Genomic DNA, 19,684 nt, shown 5'->3' on the forward strand with positions numbered 1-19,684 from the left:
CAAATGAGATACGTGTGTGTGACAATGAAGCCAAGTGCACTTTACAGAGGGCACTCCTCTGGTAGCCTTCCGGAAGCCGCTTGTCTACAGCTGGGAAAATAACCTGGTTCAGAGAATGCATCGAGTGTAGCCGTGGGCACTGGAATGATCCACGGAAGTCTAACCTCTTCCTCATCTGCATTTCTCTCTCTTCAGGGGCCGGGCCCAGGCCGAGTGACGGGCACCCTCACCTTGGAAATCCCTGCTGTACTGTCACCCTTTCTGCCAAGGTGTGGTCTCCGTGAAGCTGGGACAAGGTCCGCCTTGCAACTGACAGACGTTCCGTTCCTCGCTGCGACAGAGGGCAAAGCTGGCATTGTCTCAACTTCTATGGTCTTTTTTTCCTCTGGGTTTTTTTTTTTTTAATGTTTATTCATTTTTGAGAGACAGAGCGGGCAGAGAGAGACTGAGACACAGAATCCGAAGCAGGCTCCAGACCCTGAGCTGTCAGCACAGAGCCCGACACAGGGCTCGAACCCGCTGTCCGCGAGTCGGACGCTTAACAGGCTGAGCCCCCCAGGCCTCCCGCTTCTGTTCTTGGTGGCTCTTCCACTCAATTCTCATTAACTGGGCCCCTGGCCCTCAGTCCTCCTCTTCATCATGCCCTCTTTCCTACCCACAAGTGATGTTAGTAAAGTGTGGACAACACAGCTCACCATGTCCTCCCTCCCCGTCCCCTGCAAGGCAGGGGGGAACCTTCCCCCGGTCACACATCTGTACCTTTGGCCCCCCCCCTTCACACTCTCTTTGAGATCCCGCTTTGCAATTTCTCTTGTACTTTTCATCCGTCTCGTACGATTCCATCTCTGGAAGTTACAAACAGGCGCAAGCTCTTTCCATCTTAAAAATTAACACTCTCGGGGGTGCCTGGGAGGCTCAGGCGGTTGAGCATCCGACTCTCGATTTCAGCCGGGGTCAGGATCCCAGGGTTGTGGGATCGAGTCCCGTGTTGGGCTCTGCACTGGGACTGCTCTCTTTCTCTCCCTCTGCCCCTCTCCCCTGCTCTCTCAAATAAAAAATTTAAAAAAAACAAAACAACAAAACACTCTTTCTTCACCAATGTCTTCAAGCCACATTGTGAGCCTTCCATGTATGGTTAGGCTCTGATAGAGTATAAAGCGGCCGCCTCCACTTTTCCATCTCTTCCGCCTCTTTCCATCAATGGCACCCAGACTCCGCAGGCTGACCGCGGCCCCTCCGGCCTAGGTCACCAACGACCACCATCAATCGACTTGTTTCGGGCCTTTGCACCTGTGCCCTGTCTACCGCCTGAGATCACTGACTGGTCCCTCCTCAGAACCTGCTCCTCCCTTCACGTCAAAAACCCTCCTGGCCTCCTCCTTTTCTCTCTCTGACAATTTCCCCTCTGCCTCTTGTGTGGGCTCTGCTCCGTCTCTCTAACCCTTCGAGCTTGTGGCTGTTCCCCAGGTTTGCCGTTAGTCTCCTTTTCTCACGCTGTCCTCCCACGCTGTCCTCCCACGAGGAAGGCTCCCTGATGCCCTATCTGCTGATGACTGCTGCTTCACACCCCTCCTGCAGTTTCTGACGGAGACACCAGCTCAGCTACCCGAGGGCTCCACCTGGATGTCCCGAAGCTCAAGCCCGGAACTGAACGCCCCGTCTTCCCCAATCTCCTCCTAGCTTACTCTTTTTTCCTTGCCCCGTACGGAATGACAGCTGGAGCCCTATGAAAGGCATTGAAAAACTCATCTATGGTGGCAGAAAGCAGATCAGGGATCGTCTGGTGGCAGGGGTGGGTGTTGGGGGGGGGATTAAATATAAAGTAGCACCAGGGAACTTTCTGGAGATGAAGAAAGGTCTCCGATCCTGATTGTGGTATTGGGCATATTGACCAACGGGTATACACACATATACGTTGGTCAAAATGCAGCGGACTGTACTTTAACACCAGTGTGTTTTACTATACGTAAAATATAACCAAACAAACTTGGTGAAAGCAAGCGTCACCCCACTGCCTGGAGAGCCAAGGCACATCTCGTACCCTGGCGCAAGGCACCCTGGCTTCTTCTCTTCCCCCCCGCCCCTACACACCCGCGCACTCCCTGCTCCCAGATCTGAAGTGGGACTGGCTGTCCCAGGCACCCCCGGACTCCGCTAGAGCGCCGGCGACCCCCCAGGCCACCGCGCTTCTTCCGGGGCCCAGCGAGCCACATAAAGGTCCGTCGCCCAAACTTTTCGGTTGCACTCCTGCGTTTCTGTCTCCTCCTCCCTCGCTAGGCTGCGGGCGCGACAGCCGGACCCGGTGGTCTCCGGGCTCCTGTCTCCTGCGCTTCCCGCCCAGCGGCTCCACCGCAGTAGCGGGACCCTGGGCCTGACCACGCAGTTCCGCTCCTCCAGTCCTGTAGGGGGCGCTGTGGCACCCTGCCACCTGTCTCCCGGCTCTCGACTCCTCCCGGCGAGCTCCCAGACGCGCACGCTCGCGGTTCCGCCCCTCCTGGCAGCATCCCTCCTTCCCATTGGGCGAGGGCGGGCCGGGCCGTCCAATGGGACGGGGCGTTGGTGCGAGGAGGCGCCGCCATCTTGGGCCGCTGGGTCTTCGCACCGGTCGCTGGCTCCCCGAGGTGGGTGGAAGGTGGGTCGGGTTGCGCCGCCTGCGGTCGCGGGCCTCGCCTCCTCTCGCGCTCCGCTGCGGCCCCACGATGCCGCAGTACCAGACCTGGGAGGAGTTCAGCCGCGCGGCCGAGAAACTCTATCTCGCCGACCCTATGAAGGTAAGTCGCCGGCGGGGCCGCGGGTCAGGATGTCTTCCCTGCCGCCCGCGCGGCCTCCGGAGCTTCTCCAGCCCCCTGGCCGGTGCTGGCGGTGAGCGGAGACGGACTCTCTCCTCCCCGGGGAGCGGCCGGACGGGGTCCTCGCGCGGCCCTGCGCATGCCCTCCTCGCCCCCAGGCCCTCAACCTCCCCGCCGCCTTCGCTGGGTTTACGTGTCTCTCAGGGCAGGGCTCCTCCCCCTGCAGCCGCGGCCCGGGTGCCCTCTTCCGACCTCCTGCAAATAAAACCGGGACGTTTGTCTGTCCCCGCCGAGACACTTGAAAGAGGCCCCCCAGTTGGGAGGCATCCGCACCCCTTAGAATCGTGGTTCTTAACCTTTCGGAGGTCGGTGCCCTCTTGAGTAAGTGAGAGTGATTGCACCTTTTCCCCGGAACATCAGCGTTTGCAGACGGGTTTAGGGGGCTCGTTCGCTACCGCCACAGAAGTCGTAAGTAGATGCCAGAGGTCAGGTCACCGTTAAAGGGCACGGAAGTCCCAGTGGCGGGAAGTTAAGCCTTCGGGTCTTGATTTTTCTTCCGCTGGAGATTTTATTTATTTTGTTGTCATACCCAAAGAGTGTTTAAATAATGGGGCGCCTGGGTGGCTCAGTCGGTTGAGCATCTGACTTTTGATCCCGGCTCAGGTCATGACCTCAGGGTTCGGGAGTTCCAGCCCCGCATCCGGCTCTGTGCTGACAGCTCGGATCCTGGAGCCTGCTTCGGATTCTGTGTCTCCCTCTCTCTGCCCCTCCTCTGCTCATGCTCCGTCTCTCTCTGTCCCCCCAAAAAAAATAAATAAACATTGAAAAAAAATTTTTTTTAAAGTAAGACATAAAAATAATAGTAAATAGCTCCTTCCTAATTAAAAAGCCTGCTAGGTTTCTAGACCTAGAAAAGTAGCAAGAAGCTGTAAGACAATGAAAAGTCCATTCTTTACAGTAAAAGGTTGCAATGATAAGAGGTGGTGGAATGGGTTAGATGTTTTGGGGGTTGAGTATGTTGTTTATGACCGGATCCCTGGCTCCCCCATTGGTCGACTTCCCTGTGTGCAGGGACGCTGCTTCTCCAGCTCCAGCTGCGGGGACAGTGCGGCCCAGGACTCGTGTCCAGCAGTACCCACAGCTACCAGAGTGTTTGGAAACAGGGCAAAGAACATACACGTTCCCATCGGGAGCCATCATGTTTCAAGAGCAGGGTCGGGAAAATGAAAGTAAAATGGTAGTTACAGAGGATTGCTGTGAACACGGCCAGTCTAGAAGAGGCCAGAAGGGGAACCTTCCAGCTCCTCACCCCATAGAAAATCCCAGTGCCCTGGAAACCTCTGCCTCCTCATGACAGCCTTCTGCGGGTGTTTGTTGTTTTATGGGGATGAGGGGAGGAGTGCGGAGGGGGAGCTGGACCAAGTTTTCTTGGGCGCCTTCCAGGTGGCAGCCATTCAGGTCCTTCTGCGTGTGATTTATGTGAGCGGTTAAGACCCTCCCTGGAGGGAAACGAACAGTCTTTGATACGTTAGCTGGTTTGCCCGGGGTCTAAGAGGTGAAGCCAAAGTTCGAACCCACTTCTCTAAACCCCGAGTCTGAGCTCTTCCTGCCGGTCTGTGAAGACGAAGAGACGTTTCCTCGGGACTCTGGAGCCGGTCGTGCGGAACCCTCTGTCCTCTTCCACCCGTTGAGCCCGTCAGCACACCCGCCAGCTTTAACGTCGCTGGAGACGGTGTTCCCGCTGGACCACGTAACAACCTCCTAGTCGGTCCTTCTGTGTCTCCGGTCCCTCCTTCATTCACTCAGGCCACACCGTCTGAGACAAAAACCGACTTCTCTGTTTCCTGCTTAAATGGCGTGTTTGCACCGATTGCCGGAGAAAGTCCAGGCTCCCGGTCCACAGTCTGACCCTCTCCAGTCTTTCTGGCTTTTCCTCCACTCTGGTGCCCTGACTTTCCAGAATTGTCTTCGTTCGTGCAGCTGCTTCAGCTTCTCTCCTGCCTTCTTCCCTAGAAGCAGAACGGCATGCATTTCCACAGCTGCCTTCAGGAAGCCTTCTTACACCTCCCCTTCCCCCAACTTAAATCATTGTTTTCTCTTCTAGCATCCCCCCCCCCCCCCGAGTATGCCTTCGTGGGATTTGATCCGTGCTGTCCTCTGTCTGGTGTTTTGGTTGAACTCATAAGAAAACAAGAACCTGATGGCTTTTTCTTTCTTTGTGGCGTCTGACCTGGTTGTCTTAGGTGCCCCCTAACTTACAAAATGGACCCTCTTACAGTGACTCTCATTTCTCCTCATGAAGCCAGCAAGCATTCTTTTAACAGAGAGATGACTTTACATAGTTGTCGTGCTTTGTACATTGTAAGGTTTCATTGTGTTTCTGGAAAGCTGATTATTTAAAACATGCAGAACGGAATTAAATAGCCCAATAAATAGAATCGGGTGTCCAAAGATAATCTAGTTGTAATTTGCATAAGTGCTTGGTGCGTTCCCTTTTGCCCTTCACCAAAACAAATCTCATGGTGGCAGCCTTTTTGTCCCCCAATCCTGGGAGAGCAGAGAGCATGACGGGAAAGGCTGTAGGTTACAGCTCTTAATACCCCTTTTTGTATTGTTTCCACACTTGTCTTGAGATTTCAGGTTCTACATTGTAACCATTTTAAAAAACGTTCCTACTGGGGCGCCTGGGTGGCTCAGTTTGTTAAGTCTGACTTCAGCTCAGGGCATGATCTCACGGTTCAGGGGTTCAAGGCCCGAGTCGGGCTCTGCGTTGACAGCGTGGACTCTGCTTGGGATCCTCTCTGCCCCTTCCTCTCCCGTGCGCTCTCTCTCTCTCTCATTATTCTTAAAAAAGAATAATGTTAGCAAAGTTGTGAACTCTGTTGGGAGATGCTTTCTTTTAGGTGAGTCATTTTCTTGGCTGTCTAACCGTAGCATGCCGAGCAGTGAAAGGAATTGTGTAGCATGGTGCTCAATGTAGGAAATATTTTGGAAAAGTTGAGGATGGAGACTTCTTTCCAAGACAGAGTTCTGCTTTTCTGTCGTAACGCATCGTGTCGTGCCATCATGATAAAGACGTGTTTGTGTCCGAATCCACCTCCTGAGAGCCTGGAGGAGGGATGGCAGGGACCGCCGCGGCGGGGCTTCCTGAGACGGATTTGGACCCAGATGCCCCGTCTGCTGTTTTTCCCACTGCTTTTCCCATCATTCCTCTGTGGCGGGGTGGTGGGTATTGCAGGGTAGGGAGAACTTTCCCCTCTACCCCCCTTAGGTTTAGTATTTAAAACTGGGGACCCGCAAATCACCCTGACAAAGGACAGAGTAACAAGAGGAAAAAACCCCAACACGTGTGCACGTGAATGTGCACGAGTTCACAAAGCCGTGTGACGGAGGAGACAGAATCGGGGCCTCTAACCTGTCTTACCAAGGTCCTAAAGTGTGGGAAGGAGGGTACCCAAGGGAAAGCGGGTTTGGAACTTCCGGGAAGAAGGGTATGCTGTGGGAATGCGTGGTAAATGAGAGTCGTAAGGTTGGCGATGCCCTCTTTTCCCAGTAAGGAAGAAAGGGACGCCTTTACTCTTAGGAATTTATGTCGGGGCGCCCGGGGGGCTCAGTCAGTTAAGCGTCCGCCTTTTGATTTCAGCTCAGGACATGATCTCAGTGTTGGTGGGTTTGAGCCCCACGTTGGGCTCCACGCTGACAGCACAGCCTGCTTGGGATTCTCTCTCTCCCTTGCTCTCTCTGGCCCTCCCCTTCGCACGTGCGTGAGCGGCTCTCTCAAAATAAATAAACAAACTGGAAAAAAAAAAAAAAGAAAGAAATTTATGTCACTTTTACAAAGGTTCATTTATGTCCTGCTTGTAGCCAGAAGGGGCAGAGAGAGCTAATTGCTCTGAGCTCGGGTCAGTCCTTATGCCACAGTGATAGGTTTGAGGTGGCATGGTGGGGTCCCCTTCAGTAAATAGACTGTCCCCAGCTTAACGTTGGTTGGACTTTCGGTGCTGCAAAAGCAATATAAGTTCGGTAGAAAGCATGCTACGAATTTGAATTTCGATCTTTTCTTGGGCCGGTAATCAGCAGACAAGGCTCCCACGAAGCCGGGACCGCCGGTAGAGGGCCATAGCTCTCCATCGGCCACGCCATCAAGAGGATAAACAGCCGGTACGCTCCGAACCCCTCTGTACCCACGCAGGCAGGCATCGTTTGCAGTGTGGTGTTCGACAAATTACATAAGACGTTCAGCATTTTGTTATCAAATAGGCTTGGTGTTAGATAATTTGGCCCAACTGGAGGCTAATGTAAGCGTTTGGAACGTGTTTTGTGTCCGCTAGGCTGTGACGTTTGGTAAGTTAGGTATGTGAAATGCATTTTCGACTTAACGATGTGTATTTTTTTAAGATTTTATTTTTAAGTAATCTCTACACCCAGCGTGGGGCTTGAACTCAACAACCTCAAGATCAAGAGTCTACTGAGCCAGCCAAGCGCCCCCTTTCTTAAAAGTGATTTCTACACCCAGCATGGGGTTCGAATTCACAACCCTGAGATCAAGAGTCGGATGCTGTACCGACTAAGCCAGCCAGGCGCCCATGATATTTTCAATTTATGATATTTTCATCTGACGGTGGGTTTATTGGGATGTGACCCCATCATAAGTCAAGAAAGGTCTGTGTATCCTAAACCGACTGAACCACCCAGGCGCCATTAAGAAAGGTCTGTGTATTCTTAATGCCAAACCACCTGAAGAGTCTCCTGGACGTTCCCTGCGTGTGGGTGTGTTTGGGGAATTTTCAGTACATCTCTTCCAACTGGCTGCAAGTTAAATACCCGGCTTTTAAAAAAGTTTTTGAGAAACGAATTGTAGTGATAGGAATGGACTGAAATAGCTTTTCCTACCTCATTTCGATAATAGCAAAGATGCTTCTGGGTGTTTTGGCTATTAATTCTAAAAGAGTGCTTTCAGCGTACCTGAAGACTAAGTTATTTTTGAAAAATGTCTTCTGACTTCACTGTTTCTAAATGTGTATTTTTATTTCAGGCACGTGTGGTTCTCAAATATAGGCATTCTGATGGGAGTTTGTGTATTAAAGTAACAGATGATTTAGTTGTAAGTATACATTTTTATTTGTTGCATACTTCCAGACTTGTTGGAATTAATCCTTTTGAAATTACTTATGTAGCATTTATACAGATCGCCTGTTAGGATGCTTACTTTGCATTTTGTTCCAAAGACAACCTCCTTCTAGAAGCTGCCTTTGTAGACTTTTGGGGAATAACTTCCTTCATCAACACAGTATGTCAGGTGTAATTTAATTCCTTTCAGACTTGAAGCGAGAGGAGTGTGGAGACCCAAAGTGGACGCTCCTTATGAGCGTGTGAGAAGGTGATGGTATTTGAACACAGGTTCTAGGCTTTACAGTCCGCCCCCTCTCCTTCCCCGTCTGCTCTGTCTTGTCACTTGCACACATCCCAGTAATCCCTCGGCCCCCTGCCACCTGCTCCCCACCGGCCACTGCTCCCCACCGCCAGTGGCCGTCTGCTGAGCTACCCTCCCCTGAGCTACTCTCGTCTGCTGAGCTACTCTGGGTGAGACCCCGTCAGCAGCCCCTCATTTTCAGACCTCATGTTCTCATCAGCTCGCATGTTACCGGACCTCCCTGCTGCTCTGACACAGGAAACCACTCTCTGGTGGGAATTATTTTGACATCTGTTGTTCCATTTTATTTTTTTTCTCTCTTCTCTGTTTCATTCCTCTTTGTAATAAATATTGGTTTCTCCAGGATTCTGTCCTTGGCCATCTTTCCATACTGCTTCTGGAGCAGTCCGTTCAGCCACGGAGCCCAGGACTGCCTGGGTCTAGGCCTGTCTCCAGATTTGTACATTTAGCTCATGCTTTTCTCCTGACTTGCCGCCCAGCTCTCTGTTGAGCATCCTCGCGTCGGTGCTTCTCGGAATTAGCCCATCTAGAGTGGAACCAGACTGCCACCTCCCGTTTCCTGGCCTTGGTTGGTTACACTCTCACCCACCTGCTCGGAAACCCTAGGATCATGTCAGGCTCCCTCCTTTCCCGTCCTCACCTGCACTGTTCTGCACTCGAAGAGCGTGTATTTTGATCCTCTCACGTGCCCACGTGCTCGCCCGGGCCTTCGGGAATGACCGGCCCGAGCGCCCTCGTCTCACGTCCTACCACGAGGGCCCCGTCTTCGCTCTTCTCCCCTCAGTTCAGGGCGGCGTCCTCACCCGGCGAGCCTGCCAGACCGGTCTCCTGACTGTGTGCCTGCCGCCAGTTCATCTTCAGTGGCCCCGAGGGACTTCTACAAACACATTTGCTCATTAGGACCCTGCCAAGAAATCTTAGTGCCTTCCCCATCGCTGCTCGCGTGGCCGCAGCCTCGTGTCCCCTCCACCCTTCGCCTTTTCTGTTACCTGGGGCTCCTGGGACCTGTGGGCTGTCGTGAGCTTTCCCACTTCGCCGTGCTTCGGAGGGATCTGTGTCCGTGTCTGCAGCTCTGAATCCCACCCCCCCCAGTGTGGCAAGACTGATGCTTCTCTTCCCAGACCCAGCTCAGAGGGTTGCTTCCCTCCAGCTTTTCTTTTTCACTCTCTCTGTCCTGTATCGTCATTGTTTCATCATATTTGTCTTTGTAGTAGATTGTGGGCTTCTGAGAGAACAGGGAGCAGAGAATTCTTACCTGTGTTGCTAGTGGTTAGCATGATGTCTTGACCCGGAGGGTACTTAGCGAGCAGGCGTTTATTTTCCATTACTGTTTTCGTAAGGTTTAGTTTTTTAAGTTCTCTCTACGCCCAACGCGGGGCTCGAATTCACAACGCCAAGATCAAGAGTCGCTCGCTCCATCGACTGAGCCAGCCGGGCGCCCCGGTAAACATGTTTTTCGTAGGTTAGTTCTTTTAAACATCTTATAGTGACTGGAAATCACTTTTTGTCTCCGGTTACGTATTATACTTTTGCATCGTATATTTGTGTTGAAGGTCCCATTGTCAGGTTGCACAAATTCAGACTTTGCGTGACCACCACGTGTTCCGGGAACCACTTAAGTTGGGTGAGGTCACTGGAAACGTGAGACAGGACAAGTAAGCGGAGGTGCAGTCGGTCAGACCTGGAATCAAGGCGTTCGAATCCTAGCTCGGCCCTTTCCCGGCCCTTCAGCCTTGGAGAGGTTTGGGCCAAAAGTTTGGCTTTCCGGGCCTCAGTTTCCTGACCTGGAAGCACCCCGGCGGCGGTCACTTACCCGACTGGGGCGTGGCCGTAAACCACCTGTGGGGAAGGACGCGGCTCTGCCCCGCCTCTTCTTGGGCCGCACGCGTGTCCCTGAGCCTCGAGCGTTCACTCTGAGGATCGTTTCCCCGTGACGGGCACAGAGTGGAAACTGCTGCGTTCTGTGTTTAAAACAGCAAACAACACAGAACTGATGTTCACACAAATTGAGGACCTTCCGCCTCTGGTCGTGATTCTGCCTGGTTCAGGACTCCCGGGTGGCAGTCTTGGAGAGGACTTGATGCATCACTCCTGTGATTCCTGTGACCAGATCGAAATACAATCTTTTGTTTCTTTGTTAAAATTGCTGACAGTTAGTCCGTGTTTGGAAGGAAGCAGACACAGTTGAACCCATTCTCCTGAACAGTAGATCTGGGAATCCGCTCCAGCGGTAAAAATCTGGTCTCTACTCACCCTTGAAACAAGTTTGCGCACCTCTCTTGCTAATGCGTTTTAATAGTTAACGGTCCCTTCGCAAACTCAGCCTTGGGCTACATTTATTTTTGTCCCCATGTGGCTTTGGCTTTTCTATAATCCCATTTGTGCATCGGTTTTTCCTCCTCCCATGACTGATTTAAACATCTTCTATGAATCTGAAATCTTTTTTGTGAGACCGGAGTGACAAGGCAGATCCATTCGCCCTCACGGCCTCATCACGAGATTGTCACACATCCCACGATGTGCGAGCAGACATTTTCAGTAAGTGATTTTGGAGGGCAGAGTGGATTCAGACCATTTGGGGATGATAAGATCGAACTGTAGATTACTTAAGTTGATGAACATTATTGCAGGATCGTTCATTCCCTTTGTTTAAGGCTCATGTGAACCCTTCAGATGGGCCGGAGAAAAATGGACCTATTATTCCAAAATGAGGGAAAGAGCTGCCAGCTGAAATTTGATATTTTTGAAGACTGTAGAAAAATGGTATTTGAGAGACCTCCAGCAGGTCTTAAGTACCTGCCCAGTGAACAGTGTAACTTACAGCAAAGAAGAATTTGGTTTGGATTAAACATCGTACATCCCTTCAGCATATCAAGGTTGGACAGATTTATGCAGTTTAGTTGAGGCAGTGACCAGCTGTGAGCAAGTGATGCTGGATTTTCTCTTAAATTCTCATTACTGCCTCCTCCCCATCTCCCATTTGCGGTAGGAAAAGGGATCCTCATCCTGCTATGCTTTCCCCAGTATAACTCCATTATTTATGACCAGATCCCAGGGGAAAATAAGCTGATTCCAATCCTTGAGTCCTCATCAGACCCCACAGCAGGATTTAGCTTATTACTTAATTGGTCATTTTTGAGACACCTCTGATAAAGTTCATTTCATTTTTTTAATTTACAGCAGTGGAGTTGGGAATACTGTAAGATACTAAAGGAATGTAATTGCTGGGGTCTTAAAAACCTGAGTGTATTGGGGCGCCTGGGTGGCTCAGTCTGTTACAGCTTCCGACTTGGGCTCAGGTCATGTTCTGGTTTGTGAGTTCGAGCCCCACGGTCGGCTCTGTGCTGACAGCTCAGAGCCTGGAGCCTGCTTCAGATTCTCTGTCTCTCTCTCTCTCTCTCTCTCTCTCTCTCTCTCAAAAATAAATAAACATTAGAAAAAGAAAGAAATGATTGTATTTGCCTTAGTATGACCTCTGGAGGGAATGGGATAAAATGTGGTAGGAAAGACTCAGGTTTGTACCCAATCCTACATTTGCTACATTGTTAATCCAGTTTTAAGAGTTAATGTGCGAGTTAATGTGCGCTTTTGAAATTTCTGACAGTGTTTGGTGTATAGAACAGACCAAGCCCAAGATGTCAAGAAGATTGAGAAATTCCACAGTCAACTAATGCGACTCATGGTAGCCAAGGAATCCCGCAGCGTTGCCATGGAAACGGACTGAATGGTTTGGAAGGAAGATGACCCTTCTTTGGAAGTAAATATCTTTTGAATTTGAAAACAGTGTCGGGAGAGAAAATACTTTATGTAACTAAGTGGGCTCTTCAGAAGCGGGAGATCGTTTTTTGTACTTTTTTTGTAATGTTTGCGTTAGAGAGCTAGGACTGTAAATGCTTTCAGGTAGAAAGCCTTTATTTATTTTTGGAAATTGAACAAGAAATGCATCTATGTTGGAAACTTTTTGCAGATCGATGTTGGGCGAAATACATAATTATTCCATGGTTAAGTTTGTATCCGTAAGTTGAAAATTAGCTGTCAATAAAAGCCCATTCTTCCTTAAATTTAGTGAATCTGTCTTTAAAAGAAAATGAACCGTACACATTTTGCTGCATTGATAGGTTTCTTTTGGAGCATAACGATTGTGTCGTTGAGGACCCACCACCGTCGGGTACGGTGAGTGGAATTCTGTGCACAGCAACACGCCTGTCTGTGGGCGAGGCGTCTCAGCTGTGTCTCCAAGTGATCATGGAACCAAGTGTGCTTGACCTAAAACATTGCGGCTTTAGCCTGCGGTTTTTACCATAAAGGATTTGTAGTATCATTCGCTTGTTGAGCAGATATTTGCTTTGAATCCAGCTTTCAGTGCCCGAGAACAACCGCAGTTACTTCAAGCGCATGGTCACTGCTGTACTGAGACCACCGTATTCCAGAAGGCCTTGCCACGCGTTTCCCATCTGTGTTTTCTCAGAAGGGCTAACGATGTGACCCGTGAAGTCTGCGGGTGTCTGTGCCACCGCTGCCCGTCTCTCCCTTCACCAGGATGTTGTGTGACTGTCACGATGTTATGTTGTCCGCTGAACCAGAAGTATGAGGTTATTTGATACTCATCATATAATTGTAACCCGAGTTTCACCACCTAAATGTTCGCGTGTTGCTTCCTATGTTAAAATATTTTTTGTTAGGAATTTGTCATGTTGAACAAATTTTAACCTGGGAAATTCCGTCAGCCATATGACTTTTTTCATGTTTCCGAGAAGTCTGTAAAATATTATATGGATGTATGTTGTCTCTTGAAGTTTTTAACTTCTCAAGAATTTATTGATTTCTTGACTGGCATATACTATATTCATTTAGTCTAAAATAAGCCTAGTGATACTGTAAGTAATTTTTTTTTGTCTGTCAGTGCCTTTTATTACATGACTTTCTGTGAAGATCTATGTTGATGGCAAGGTGGTCTCCTTGGTTAAGAAAAGTAACATCAAATAGTAAAGGCTATTTTGGGTTTGTGGTACCCCCGCCGCCTAGAACGAATGGGGTCACTGGAGGATTTTTTGGATCTTTTTTCTCTCATTTACACCTTCCACTTCTTAACGGTACTTCGTAAAAATAACCTGGAAGGGACAGACTGGGATTCGGGGTCCTGGGGTCCTCGTAGCTCAGAGCAGAGGGCACACGCACGCCAGACTCCCTGGCCTGCAGTCTTGGCCCCACTGCTCGCCGACCCTGGTCTCAGGATGCTTCGGACACCGGGCTCGCAGGTGCTCCTGGGACTTGACGAGGGCTGAATGGCGTCACCTCTTTCAAGCCCTCAGCGCAGTCCCCGCAGCGGAAAGCTCCATCACAAGAGCTGTCGGCAGGAGGACAGTTCTCAGGGAAAGGGTGTGGCCAGCCTTTAGTTTTATTTCATAATTTTAATTGAAGGATTATTTAGAGACAGCATCTGCCTTTTCTGCCGAGAGCTGTGTCTATTATCAAACGCTGCTTCTGGCGTTTGGGAAGTGAGACAAGACTGCCCGCAACAGAGCGTGTTCTTCTGTGGGGAGAAGCCGAAATCCTCGAACCTAAAACTTGTGTTTATTTGTCCCTACACAAAATAAAGTTATTAGGAGAATCAGTTGGTAAACGTTTTGCATTTCTTAAACACTACATAAACAACAAAACAGCAAACATCGTACGTTCTGAAAACTGCAGTGCCGTATCCTTCGTTGTTCGTTTTTTGTTGTTTTTTTAATCATGAAGTGTTTCTAGACGCTGTAATCAGGCTTCCGGGGACGAATTCTCAGCACCTTGTCGGTGGCGTGTTTGATCCAACACTGCTGACGCTAAGACAAGCCAGGAGAAGTCACCGTGGTGATTGAGGTTCCAGATGTAGTTAGCAGGTCAGATCGTCGCATTTCGTGTTTCTCTGACAAAGGCCCACTCTCTGCACCTTGTGAAGTGTTGCTGGTCGGCCACACGTGTTCTCTGCCGTCAAGGGTTGGCTTCTCCCCTTGGGCCTCCTGGCCGGCCAACCTTTTGTCTTAAAAATAATCTTTCTCAGCCACAGCTTTTAAGTCACTGATGAGACGCGGGATTGGCAGAATTTCACAGTCGATACCGCCTGCTGCCCTTAGAAATGCTTAACGTTAACAACCGCCTGGTGGGCATGGCCTTCACAGTATTCTAAAACCAGTTCAAAATGAGACATGTGAAATTAGTTGCCCAGGAGCAGGAAGAGGTCCCGTCCTTCCCGCGTACTGAAAATGAACCTAAAAACCAGATCCCTGTATTTACTGCGCCCCTACTGTGCAACCTAGTAAAACCCGCCTTGTGGTAATGGCAGTATCGTAGTAGTTCGTAGTATTTCTCTTCGAGACGCAAGGAAAATGTTCCCCTAGTACTGCGGTTAAAATTTATGAGAGCGGAAGAGAGTCCCAAGTATGGCATCCCTCTTGCGCTAGTTGGGGGGCGCCTGGCTGGCAGAGGAGAGTGCAGATCTTGGTCTCGGGGCCGTGAGTTTGAGCCCCGCGTTGGGGGTAGAGGTTACTAAGAAACAGGGGCACCTGGATGGCTCGGTTGGTTGAGTGTCCGACTTTGGCTCAGGTCAGATCTCATGGTTTGTGAGTTCAAGCCCCCATGTCAAGCTGTGTGCTCAGAGCCTGGAGCCTGCTTTGGAGTCTGTCTGCCTGTCTGTCTCGCTCTGCCTCTACCCTGCTCGTGCTCTGTCTCTGTCCATCAAAAATAAATAAACATTAAAAAATTAAAAAAAAAAAATAAAAGCGCTGGTTGGGCTGGTTCCCGATGAGGCGGAGCTGAGTGCGTGGAACAGCTGTTTGAGGACCGTGAAAGGGAACCGTTGGATTAGGGGAGATCGGAGTTTGAAGTACCCCTGAGCCAGCGGTGAGTCCTTTCTTCCCTTCTGGTATTCCCCAGCCTGAACTCGGCACACTGAGAACCTAGAAGTGAGTCCTGGGGCGCAGACAGGGGACCTCAAGCCCTCTCGGTCTGGCTCAAGGAGGAGAAGGGTAACTCCTACTACGCCCAAGAGAGTGTAGAAATCCTTTGTTTTGGTTTTTTCGCTTGTTTTGTGTTCCCTTACAACCCTCCCCCCAGGCAATCCCAGGATGGTCAGGGCATCAACTATAGCTGTATTTCCAAGAGGGTAAGAGCCAGTCTCCACTGCATTTTTCTCTGCCCTCCATCTACTTGGCCTGGGTGTAAACACCGTGGCAAAAGTAGTCTAGTGGCCGGAGAACGAGAGATAGAAGGAACTAGAAAGTACCAGAAGTCACAGAGAGGAAGAATTCAGAAAGTGACCTGGTAAATTGTTTGTGAACTCCTGGGTCCATTGCCAGCCTGCACATATGTATGATCAGATCCTTTTCAGGAGACCAGAGACTCCGCCTGAACTAATAAAGAGACCACCACCCAAATCCCAGACGGGCCACTGGGAGGCATTCACATGCAGTAGGTCCAAAAAGCACTGCAAAGATTTTGAAAGTTGAACTGATATTCCCACTTGCCTTCTGAAGGCTAGGATTCCAGTGTCCGATCAACTGTCAAAACTTTTGCCTGATCTTATACACATGAAACTAACGTTTTATGTCAGTTACGCCGGAATTAAACAAATAAATAAACCTTTGCCTGCAACCTAACCAGGTTGACTGCCTGCTGAAAGAAAAACCTGGTATTTTCCGTAGGATTTAAACAAGACCCAGTTTGATGATGTTCGGAATGTCAAGGAAACCATCCAGAATTACCTGGCATACCAGGAAATGGGGAGAAATCTCAACTCTCAGAAAAAGACCATCCGGAGATGCTAGCACTGAGCTATCACAGATGTTGGGATTATTTGACAAAGACATTAAAGCAACTATTACAAAAGTGTTCCAGCAAGTAATCAGGAATAGTCTTGTAGCCAATGAAAAAACCCAAATCACAGCAAAGAAATAGAAGATAGTTATGTATGTATGGAAGAACGAAGTGGAAATTTCAGAACTGAAATACACAGTAACCAAAATTAACTCCCAGAATGGTCTTTAGTGTAATGGAGGAAAGAACAAACTTGGAGATAAACCAAGAGAATTTAATCTGAAGAACAGAAAAAGATTGGGAGACAGCAAAGACACGAGCAGAGCTTCAGAGATCTGCAGGACGATAATACAGGGTCTGACATTTGTGCCTTCAGAATCCCAGGAAGAGAGAAGAAAGCATGAAATATTTGAAGAAATACTGGCTAGAAAATTTCACTCAAATTTGGTGAAAAACTTAAACCTATAGATTCAGGAAACTCAGAGACCCATGCCCCAACAAGTACATTTTAATATCAAAAGATAGGTCCTAAGAGCTTTAAAACATTGCCAAGAGAAATTAAGATTTAAATGAGTGAGCTATTGCATTCACGTGTCAGAGGAATCCGTATTATCAAAGTGTCATTTTTCCCTAAATTGATCTATACTTCCATTGTATCTCTTGTATCTCTAGTTAAAATCCCAGTAGGCTTTTTTGTAGAAATTGATACTCTGATCTGAAATTCACATGGAAAAGCGGAGGACCTGGTCGAGAATAGGGAATAGACCCACACACACGTGGATAACTGATATGTTATAGAAATGCAAAAACGAGTCATGGAGAAAGGACAGTCTGTTCAACAAATGGTGCTGAGATTATTAGATATTTGTTTTGGATTTTATTATGTAATCCACACCCAACATGGGGCTCAAACTCAACAACCCCAAGATCAAGAATTGCACGTTCCACCAACTGAGCCAGCCAAGTGCCCTGCAAATGTAAACTTTGGCCTCTGCCTTGTACCATACACAAATATTAATTTAAGATGAACCACAGGGGAACCTGGGTGGCTTAGTCAGTTGGGCATCTAACCCTTGATCTCAACTCAGGTCTTGATCTCAAGGTCGTGGGTTCGGGCCCCACATTGGGCTCTGCTCTGGGCATGGAGGCAACTGAAAGGAAAGTATTTTAAAAATTTAAAATGAACTATGGATCTTAAATATAAAGCCATAAAACTTCTAGAAGAAAACGAGGATTTTTGTGACCTTGGTTAGGCAAACATTTCTGTATGCAGCCTATAAAAAAAAAAAAATTAAAATCTTCTGTTCTTCCAGAGTCACTGTTAAGACAATGACAAGCCACGTATCAGAAAAAATTATCTGTGAGGCTCCTAGGTGGCTCAGTTGGTTAAGCATCTGGTTCTTGGTTTCAGCCCAGGTCATGATCTCATGGTTCGTGGGATCGAGTCCCGTATCAGGCTCTGCACTGTCAGCAGAGTCTGCTTGGGATTCCGTCTCTCCCTCTCTGCGCCTCCTCCACTCATGCGCTCACTCGCTCTCTCAAAATAAATAAACTAGAAAAAAAATTATTTGCAAAGCATATATATATAATATATATAAGAACTCTCACATTGAAAACTCAATAACCGCCCCCCCCCAAAAAAAAGTACACAAAAGATTTGCACAAACACTTCACTGGAGAAAATGTACAGATGCCCAAAAGCTCATGAAAAGATGTTCAACATCATTAGTTGCCATTTAAAATCAAGTTTAGGGGCGCCTGGGTGGCACAGTCGGTTAAGCGTCCGATTTCAGCCAGGTCACGATCTCGCGGTCCATGAGTTCGAGCCCCGCGTCAGGCTCTGGGCTGATGGCTCGGAGCCTGGAGCCTGTTTCCGATTCTGTGTCTCCCTCTCTCTCTGCCCCTCCCCCGTTCATGCTCTGTCTCTCTCTGTCCCAAAAAAAAATAAACGTTGAAAAAAAAAATTTTTTTTTTTTAAATAAATAAAATCAAGTTTAAAAATAAGAAGAAGCAACCAGAATTCTCACGCAGCTGATCGGAATGTAACCTGATACAGCCATTTGGAAAACAGGCAGTTTCTTTTAAAATTATGCATACATTTACCACACACACAAAGGCCTGTATGTGATATTATTTTAAAGTAGTCTCTACACCTAACATGGGGCTCAAACTCACAACCCCGAGATCAGAACTCGCATGTTCTATGGACTGAACCAGCCGGGCGCCCCAACTTCTACATGAATATTGATAGTGGCTTTATTCACTAACAGCCCCAAACTGGGAACAACCGAAAAGTCCATCAACAAGTCCGGTTACTGGATAAACAAGTTGTGGCACGTCCACACGTGGCCATACCACTCAGCAATGAAAAGGAATAAACCGTCAACACACACAACAGCATGGGTGAATCTCAAAATAATTATGCTGAGTCAAAGGAACCAGATGTGCAAGAGTTCCATGCCGAATGATTTAACTTAGGTAGATTTCTGGAAACTGCAAAATAATCTACAGCGACTGCAGATCAGTGGTTCCCTTGGGGGAAAGGGGCACGTGAACAGAAAGAATTGCAGTGAGACGCGAGGAAACTCGGGGGGGGGGGGCGGGTAACGGGGGTCTTCACCAACTCGCTCTTCCTGAGCTGCTCCCAGCCAGCATCTGACCACGGCAGGGGTGCCAGCAGCGAGCCAGTCCTGCCCCATGCGGCCTGGCCACCACTTCGGGTGGCACTGCCTTCTGAGGCTCTCCCCAGCCTCTCCCTTCATGGGTGTTTCTGCCAGTAAATGTGCACGCTTCCTATTCCAGCTTGGTGTGTTTTCTGGAGGACTTGACTTTATACAGTGCCTTCACGTGTGTGTCGTCTGAATTTGAAGATGTTTGCTAATTTTCTGTTGAGTTGTTGTCATTTCTTTAAGGGTTCTTGGGAGCTCGGACGAGTTCCTTAACCTCAGTGCCTCAGTTTCCTCCTGTGTGAATGGCAATGATAATAGTATTTACTTCATAGGGTTGTAATACAGATGAAGGGAATTAATCACGTGTAAAGCACTTAAAAGCGTGCCTGGCACATAGCAGTCTCTACGTGTTCAGTAAACATAAAAAAAAAAAAACAACGGTCCTGTGTGTGTTCAGAATGTCCTTTGCTATGTACGTTGCAAACGTTTTTGCCCAACCTGTCCCTCATGCTGCACTTTTGCGTGGGGATGATTTGGTTCCTTGCAAACCAGTTTCTTTCCTGTGGCTGCCACATCAAATCACCACAAGTTTAGTGGCTTAAAACAACACGAATTTATTCCCTCAAAGGATCAGAAGTCCAAAGGGACTCTTAAAGAGCTGAGAAGTTGCCAGTAGGGCTCACTCCTCCTGGGGCCTCTAGGGGAGAATCCATTTCTCTGCCTTTCCCGGCCCCTGGCTCACAGCTCCACATTACATCGCCCCGTTTCTTTTTTTTTTAATTTTTAAAAAATGTTTATTTTAGTTTCGAGAGAGAGCAGGAGCAGGAGAGGGGCAGAGAGAGAGGGAGACACAGAATCCGAAGCAGACTCCGGGCTCCGAGCTGTCAGCACAGAGCCCGACGCGGGGCTCGAACTCACGAACCGTGAGATCATGACCTGAGCTGCAGTCGGATGCTTAACCGACTAAGCCACTTGCACTCCATTTGCACCCCATTTCTGTC

General features: G+C 48.9%; 1 protein-coding gene across 1 annotated transcript; it reads left to right on the plus strand.

Annotated features, from left to right (window-relative positions):
• The first annotated feature begins 2,588 nt into the window (after positions 1–2,588).
• On the plus strand, positions 2,589–13,837 carry SRP9 (signal recognition particle 9). Its single transcript, XM_030302367.1, has 4 exons — positions 2,589–2,771; positions 7,825–7,893; positions 11,828–11,980; positions 12,580–13,837. The coding sequence occupies exons 1-3, from the start codon at positions 2,700–2,702 to the stop codon at positions 11,945–11,947; spliced, it is 261 nt and encodes an 86-aa protein (XP_030158227.1). The 5' UTR covers positions 2,589–2,699; the 3' UTR covers positions 11,948–11,980; positions 12,580–13,837.
• The last annotated feature ends 5,847 nt before the right edge of the window (positions 13,838–19,684 follow it).

This window comes from Lynx canadensis, chromosome F1 (assembly GCF_007474595.2).
Source record: "Lynx canadensis isolate LIC74 chromosome F1, mLynCan4.pri.v2, whole genome shotgun sequence".
Taxonomy (NCBI): domain Eukaryota; kingdom Metazoa; phylum Chordata; class Mammalia; order Carnivora; family Felidae; genus Lynx; species Lynx canadensis.

Excerpts from the sequence above, each read along its gene's own strand:
- SRP9 (XM_030302367.1), top strand. The coding sequence starts at position 2,700 with ATGCCGCAGTACCAGACCTGGGAGGAGTTCAGCCGCGCGGCCGAGAAA. Across the intron at positions 2,772-7,824 it reads ATCTCGCCGACCCTATGAAG|GCACGTGTGGTTCTCAAATA; the intron begins GTAAGTCGCCGG and ends TTTTTATTTCAG. Across the intron at positions 7,894-11,827 it reads AAGTAACAGATGATTTAGTT|TGTTTGGTGTATAGAACAGA; the intron begins GTAAGTATACAT and ends AATTTCTGACAG.